This window comes from Elephantulus edwardii, unplaced genomic scaffold, assembly GCF_000299155.1.
Source record: "Elephantulus edwardii isolate Elephantulus edwardi_28Jun2011 unplaced genomic scaffold, EleEdw1.0 scaffold00178, whole genome shotgun sequence".
Taxonomy (NCBI): domain Eukaryota; kingdom Metazoa; phylum Chordata; class Mammalia; order Macroscelidea; family Macroscelididae; genus Elephantulus; species Elephantulus edwardii.
Genome location: NW_006399928.1, coordinates 4031183 through 4039536, shown reverse-complemented (window position 1 = coordinate 4039536; position 8354 = coordinate 4031183). Strand labels below are relative to the sequence as shown.

General features: G+C 40.4%; 1 protein-coding gene and 1 pseudogene across 1 annotated transcript in view; both read right to left on the bottom strand.

Annotated features, from left to right (window-relative positions):
- The window catches only part of LOC102859215, an 18341-nt pseudogene extending 12089 nt beyond the window's left edge, over nt 1-6252 (bottom strand).
- Nucleotides 1-8354, bottom strand: part of TAF1 (TAF1 RNA polymerase II, TATA box binding protein (TBP)-associated factor, 250kDa) — a 113316-nt gene extending 104962 nt beyond the window's left edge. Inside the window, exons 1-3 of the mRNA XM_006895981.1 lie at nt 8228-8354; nt 7497-7611; nt 7240-7356 (exon numbers count right to left, since the gene is read on the bottom strand). Coding sequence (XP_006896043.1) covers nt 7240-7356; nt 7497-7611; nt 8228-8347 — 352 coding nt within the window. The 5' untranslated portion in view covers nt 8348-8354. The remainder of the gene's footprint in view (nt 1-7239; nt 7357-7496; nt 7612-8227) is intronic.

Sequence of the window (8354 nt, the reverse complement as noted above, 5' to 3'; positions counted from 1 at the left end):
TTAAAAGATTATAATGTTCAAATTATTTGTTATACATTTGCTTAAATTTTTCCCTCTTTTAACAACTGGGATCTAGAGGGAAAAGAAAAGACCAGAGAATGGCCAAAATTATTGGGGCAGCTATTGCTGCCAGTTTAGGGCCTGTGTTAGGATAAGGAAGTCTTACTCATATATAATGCCACCCAAAGGTAAGAAAGGAGTTCAGAATTGCTTCTAAGAAGCTAGACTATATGAAGACAAATGTAGTATCAGGATTGGAAGAATATTCACCAACAACCTATGATATATAGATGACACAATCTTGCTGGAGGAAAGTTAAGAAGGCTTGAAGCATTTACTGAAGAAATACTACTTATTGTAGTGTTATCTATGGACTTCCAAATAGATTACACTTCAACATCAAGAAAACAAAAATCCTAACAACTGGACCAATAGGCAACATCATAATAGAAGTGAAGAAAAGAATGAACTTGTTAAGGATTTCATTTTACTAGGATCCACAATCAATACCCATGCCAAGTCAATAAAATTCAAGTAAATGTCAAAATAAATAAATTAATTAAAACCCACTGGTGGGTCAGTCCTGAGTGGATCTCAATTCGACAGTATGTAACAACATGGGATAAATAAATTATGTAAAAGCATTAACTGGCACTAAAGTTAGAGTTCACGTATTTAGTGAGTTCTTACTGACATATCTCAGCAATATGAATTCAAAGAAAAAGTGTATCATGAATAATTCCTAACAAAATTGTAGCAATCGGAAGTCAAAAGGTCTACTAAATTCTGAGTTCAAGTTCAGATTATGAATTGTCTTTGTTCTACAGTACCTACTGAATACATAACACATAACTACTGCTAAAAATCTAATAAACTAACTTGATGAATTACTTGGGATTTTGTTATCTATGAAGCTCAGAATAATCATGAAGATCCCTTCTAGCTGTGATTTTCTGATTCCAGAAAGTCATCTAATACCAGAAATAAAAGAAAAAAACACACACTTATGTTCAAAGCAAGCATTAAGTATTAACAAAGAACTAAATTAACAAAATTAAAACCCCCAAGAATGTATGTATTCTTTTTTTTTACATTAGTTACTTAATCCTGGGTAAGGAGTTGCACTATCAACCCAAAGGCTGGTGGTTCAAATCCACTGGCTGCTCCAAGGAAGAAAGACAGGCAATCTCCTTCCATGCAACGTATATGCTCTGAAAACACTATGGAGAGTCAGTTAAGAGTAACTTTCAGTTTAATGGAAACAAGTTTTTTAGTAAATTCCTTGAGGGCAAAGAACTTCGTTGTCTCTTAAAGTTTAGTAACATTTAGAACAGTGTCCTAGATTGAAACTGACTAGGAAGGATTGGTTATTCATTTCTGAAATGGTAGACTTTTTAAAATCCCATAAACAGAGGAACACAGATAGTTACAGCATGAGAGGTTGAGGCCAGATTGGAACTCAATAAAAATGAGAAGCAGCTGCAAACATCCTAGTTAGAACATGCATTGCACAAACTATAATGTTGGAAAACTAGAAGCTATGAAAAATGAAATGGAATGCATGAACACTGACGTTCTAGGCATTAGTGAGATGACATGGACTGGCTTTGGCCACTTTAAATAAATCACATGGTATACTATGCCAAGAATGAAAAAGGAAAAATGGTGTTGCGTTCATATTTAAAAAGATAATTTCAAGTTCTACCTTAAGTATAATGTTGCGAGTGATAGGATATTATCCATACATATACAAGGAGGACCCATTAATTATTATTAAAATACACACACCAATAGTTACAGCCAAAGAGTAAGAAAACGAAGATTTTTTTTATCAAAATTTTGAAGTCAGAAATTGACCAAATATGCAATCATGTTACTGATAATTGGTGACTGGAATGCAAGCTGGAAACAATGAAGAGGGAAGGGTAATTGGAGTATGAACTTGACAGAAATGAGGCTGGAAACAGAATGATCAATTTTTAAATGTTCATCACAAATATCTTTTTAAAAAAACATGTATAGTAGTAACCCAAAGAGGGAAGGGGTAAGAGTAGAGGTGTGAGGATGTGTAGGGGTGAAACCACAGGGTTGCAAAGTTTGGTGGGTGAAGGGAGGGAGGGGAGAGGAAGGAAATGGAAAGGATTTGGGAGAAAAGACAGGGTAATGATGGGCAAGGTCCAATGGTAACTTTATGAAACATAAGAGAATGATTGTATGAAACACAATATGAAGAATAATGTGAAACACAATGTAAATGAACTTTGTAAGGAAAAAAAAATGGGAAAAAAAATCCACACAAAGATGTTACACATGGACCTCAACAGATAGACTGCATAGGAATCAGACTGACTACCACTGTGAAAGCAAATCGTTGGAGCAGCTCAGTTATCAGCAATGAAAACAAGGCTAGGTGCTGACTGTGGAACAGACCATCAATTACTCATGTGGAAGTTCCAACTGAGGGGGAAATTAAAACAAGTCAACAAAAGCCAAAATATGATTTCAGTCGATCCCACTTGAATTTATAAAATCTTAAGAATAGATCTGAAGCACTAACTTCCACAATCAAAGACTATAAATGAGATTGTGGGATATCATCAAGGATATCACGGCACTCTGGTGGCCTATTGGCAAGGAGCTGCACTGCAATTCCTTCTGCAGAAGGATGGGAAATCTCCCATGCAATTGAAAGTTAGCAATGGGTCTGTTCTGACTCTGGTTCACAAAAACAAACATCAAGAATATTATTCATGAAGAGGGCAAAAGGTCACTACAAAGACAGAGAAGGGAAAAAAACCCAAAACCCCACCAAAATGGATGTCTGTAGAGATGCTGAAAATTTCACTAGTGCATGTTGTTCTTATGTGCCACTGAGTCACCTATGACTCATAGCAAACCTATACACTAGAGCCCTAAACCCTGCTCTATCCTGTGCCAATCTTATTTTTCTCTGATTTACCCAATTTATTCAATTACCCCAGTCGCTGAATCAATCCATCTCATCCAGGGTCCTCCTCTCTTATGCTGTCCCTCCATCCTCTCAAACATGACGTCCTTCTTGAAGGACTGGTCCCACCTTGCACCATGTCCAAAGTATGTCAAAGTTTCAGATTCTTTGCCTACAAGGAGCAGCCTGGTCTCACTCTCTCTAGGACAAACTTGTTTGTTCTCCTAGCAGTCCATGGTATATTCAACACTCTTCTCCAGCACCACAGCTCAAAGGCATCAATTCTCCTTCTATCATCCTTAATCACTGTCTAGCTCTCTGATTCATAGCAAGTAACAGCAAAAACTATGGCCTTGATCAGGTGCACCTTACTCTCCAGACTGACGTCGTTGTTCTTCAGGACTCTGGAGAGGTCTCTGACAGCAGACTTTCCTGATGCAAGCAAAAACTATGGCCTTGATCAGGTGCACCTTACTCTCCAGACTGACGTCGTTGTTCTTCAGGACTCTGTAGAGGTCTCTGACAGCAGACTTTCCTGATGCAATCTGTCTTTTAATTTCCTGGCTGCTGGTAGCAAAAGTGTTGATTGTGGAGCCAAGCAAACTAAAGCTATTAACAATCTCTTCACCCTCTATCATGGGCTAATTGACCCAGTGGTGAGAACCTTTGTGCATGTTGTTATGTGCCGTGCTGTCGCTTGCGACTCATAGCGACCCAATGTAAAACAGCCCTAAACTCAGCTGTCCTGTGTCAATCACACTGTCTCCAATACACCCATCCCGATTACCCTAGTCACTGAATCAAGCCACCTCATAGAGGGCTTCCCCTCTTGCACTGTCCCCCTCCAAGGACCGGTTCCTCCTTACAACATGTCCAAAATATGTTAGACGGAGCCTCAGAATCCTTGCCTCCAGGGAGCCTCCTGGTTGAACCCTTTCCAGGATGAATCTGTTCGTTTTTGTAGCAGTCTATGGTACCCTCAATACTCTTCTTCAGCACCCACAGCTCAAAGGCATCAATTCTCCTTCTATCCTCCTTAGTCACTATCCAACTCTCTGATGCATAACAAGTGACAGCAAAGACCATGGCCTGTATCAGACGCACCTTAGTTTCCAGAGAGACACCATTGCTCTTCAGTACTTTGGAGAGGTCCCTAGCAGCAGACTTTCCCATCGCAATAGAGAAGCCAAAACAAGGGAAAAGCTGTTGAAGTAAAAGAGCTGTACAGAAGATTTCAAAGGGCTGCTCGAGAAGACAAAACTATTAGAATACTCAGAGACTTAAGAATAAAAAGAATTCGCTAGGTATTTCTCAAGTGAAAGAAGTGAAAAACAAATTCATGCTTTGAGCTGCAATACTTAAGGGATACTATACGCAAAATCTTGAATGATCTAGGAAGCACCAAAAGACGGAGGGCATACAGAGAATCACTGAATTAAAAAGAATTGGCCAGCAATTCAAATCCACCAGATGCTCTGCTGGAGGAAGAGGGGCAATCTCCTCTTGTCCCAGTAGGATCCAACTATAGGGTTGTAGTGAACCTGTGAACAAAAGACCTGAACCTAGTCCTGCCCTGCGCCATCCTCACACTACCTGACATGCAAGAGCCCCCATTGCAGCAGTCACTGTCAATCCACCTGGTTGAGGATCTTCCTCTCCTTTGCCAACCCTTCATCCTTCCCAACATCATGTCCCTCTCCAAGGAACAGCACCTCCTAGCAATATGTCCAAAGTATGTGAGGCTAAGCCTCATCATTCTTGCCTTCAAAGAGTACTCCAGCTGCACCCTAAGACACAGCGATTCATTTTCCTGTCCGTCCATGAGAGGTTCAGTACTCTTCTCCAACACCACAGCTCAAAGGCAACAATTCTTTTTCTGTCATCCTTATTCACTATCCAGGTCTCAGATACATAGCTAGTAATCAGAAAGACCATGGCCTGACTCAGACGTACCTTAGTCCTCAAACTGACATCACAACTCTTCACTAGAGGGTATACAACAAGAAAAACAAAAAGGAGAATTGGCCAACATGGAATTATTTCAGGAAATACCATATGATGAAAGCCAATTGTAGGGAAGGAAGTAAGTTCAAGCTGCAATGAAGGTCTTGGCAAAAATAAGGCCTCAGCAATCAGCGGGATACCAACTGACACGTTTCAAAATAACAGTCACTGACATGCTCACCCGACTATGTCAGGAAATTTGGGAGGACAGCTGCCAGGACAATCGACTAGAAGAGATCTGTATTTTTTCCCAAGAAAGGTGATACAGCAGAATGTGGAAACTATCTGCTATGATATTGTTAATATCATTATGATCACACACAAGTAAAACACATTAAAAAATAATCTTAAAAATCTTTTAAAATCATTTAAAAAAAAAGCTATAATAGTAAAGAGAACTGCCAAAAGATCAAGCTGCCTAAGATCAATGGCTGAAGCCTTCAATATGGATTGCATCTCAGCATCAAGAAAAAAAAAAAAATCTCACCACTGGACCAAAGGGCAACAATCATAATGGATGGAAAAAGGACTGAAACTGTCAATTACTGCATTTCACTTGGCTCCACAATCAACCCACTTGGTTCCAGCAGTCAAAAGATAAGACACATAGAATAGCCTGTCCAAATTTCTGAGGAGCAATCATGTTAGAGAACTAAGATATGTTTGGTTTTTTCAATCACATGCTATGCTACTGAGAGCTGGACAATGAATAAGGATGAATGATGACAAGAAGAATCTATGCCTTTGAGCTGTGGTATTGGAGAAGACGACTACATATCCCATGGCCTACCTAAAGAACAGGTATGTCTTGGATAAGGTGCAGCCAGAGAACTTCTTAGAGGGAAGAATGGTGAAGCTTCATCTTGCATACTTTGGACATGCTGCTAGGAAAGACTACTCCTTGGAGAATATCATCATGCTTGGAAAAGTGAAGGGATGGCTAAGACCATCAACCAGACAGACTGGCAATGATTACAGCAACGGGCTTTCATGTGTCAGAGATTGTGAGAATGGCAAAAGATAGGTCAGGGTTCAGATCTGTTGTTGGTAGCAGTTGCTATGAGTCCTACTGGACTTGATGGCACCTAACAACAGAACAATGCCACAAACTCCATGTTGTTGTTAGGTGCTAATGAGTCAATTACATGCCCAAATGTGAGATGAAGTTTCACTATCCTTACCTCCAAGATAGACATTTTTTGTTAGTTAGCACTCCATACCAAGCCGAAGAGGTAACTCGTGGTTGCTGTGATGCTTAAGACTGTGACAGTGATGTGCCAATCGTGGTAATGAGTACCCATGGTGGTCAATGTTGGCTGGAGTTTCCCGACTAAATCAAGCCTGGAAGCAGGAGCAGCATCCACTTCCAAAATGGCTTGCCTCAGGAAACTCTATGTACGAACAGTGCTCAGGCTGTTCATTCATAGGGTCGCTATGAGTCATCTACGACTCAACGGCATCAAACAACAATAACAATGACGACAACCAAGAGAGAGCTACGTTGGCCCAGTGGAAAGGAAGCTATGCTACCAAGCCAAAGGTGGGTGATTTTCATCTGTGGTTCTCAGAAAGGTTCAAATTGTCTTCCTGTCAAACATTCTTCTAGGTGGTATAGCACTGGTCTGTGCGTTGCTGTACAGAGGTTAACTTGTGGTTGCTGTGATGCTAAAGACTGTGACAGTGATGTGCCAATCGTGGTAATGGGCACCCATGGTGGACAGTGTTGGCTGGAGCTTCCCGACTAAATCAAGCCTGCAAGCAGGAGCGGCATCCACTTCCGAAACGGCTTGCCTCCAGAAACTCTATGTACTAACAGTGCTCAGGCTGTTCGTTCATAGGGTCGCTATGAGTTGTCTACGACTCGATGACATCAAACAACAACAACAGCACTCTATAAGACATTCAATACACTAATACAACTCAAAGGCATTTATTCTTCTTCTGCCATTCCTCATTTACTGCTGAACTTTGAAAATACCATGGCTTAGATGAAAAAGACCTTACTTAGACATCATTATGACTGTTAACTCTATAGTTATACAAAAACCACATGGCAAGGAAGAAAGCATTAATCATCCTTACTTTGCACTCCCAAGAATTTGATACTGAACGAAACAAAAAATAAAAGGTGTATGGTGAGACTACTCAAGAACACAAAAAATGCAACCCAAAGAAACAAAAAAGCAAAGACAAACGGCAGAACAATGACAGAAAGCATGAAAACTAGTGTCAAACAGTCCAGAAAATGTCCTGAAAAGCTCTAAGTTTTGGTAACACCAAAAAATTACCTGAATGACAAAGGGGCTGCAAGTGCCCCATTGTCTGTTGGTATCTTCGGCTTTCATCCTCTGCTACCTCTGTGATATCTGAATAATCCACTGCATCTTCTGTACTCTTAATCCACCCTACAAGTATAATTTTAAGAGATGTAATTCTCAACATAGAGCAAGGGCACTCATTCACGAAATTTCCAATTACAAGTACATATACAATAAGCAGCCAACTTCCTCCCACCCCTCTTTACTCCCCATGACCCAAGCTTCACCTTCATCATTTACTAGGGCACCATCAGTCCCAGTCAATTCTTCATTGGCCGTAAGTTCAGTGATCAAGCAGCTCAGACCCAAAGCCCCCAAACCTGCTAAGTGCTTCTTACACTCCTGAAAAATGAATAGCACCAGAATTCATTAAACTTCAGTATCCTCCTACACACACAAGAATCATTTCCTACCAAAAACATACAACCAACCACCAAAAAAAAACCCCACAAAACAAACAAAAAACACCTGGCAGAAGTGTGCTAAAAGGAGCGACATTCAAGAGCTGTAAATTTTCCACTAACTTTCATGTTAATCAGATCTTTGTTCAAATACCATTTGCAATGTCAGGCATCACACTTTATCTCAAAGAGAAGTCACCAAGACCAAAAGAACGCAACTGCAGTTCTTTCCATTTAAGTTATGGCAACTGAGGCCATTTGGATTACAGAAAGACTATTCGTTTTGTATTGTGTTGCAGAAGAATGAAACATTAATAATGCTACTCCTTGAGAAAATGAAGCTGACTAAATGAAAATAGATTAATTTCACTTGGGCACAGGAAATCATACTAGAACCAGAAAAGAGCTACAGTGAACGGTCTGAATATGTACTTCAGTTCTCTTAAGTGTGGCCTGTCACACCGGTGTACAATTTGCTCAACTTCCGTGTCCTAGTCACCTTACCGTTAACACCTCGCTAGAAGCCCCCATCCCGACCACCAAACCCACCGCCTCACATCATCCAAGACGCTTTCACCCTCCAGCTGCCCGGCTCCATTGATGTTGCCGAAAAGAAAACCAGTTAAAGAAAATGGGCCGCCTGAAGAGGAATCTTCATCACTGTCTGAATATGACATGATGGCT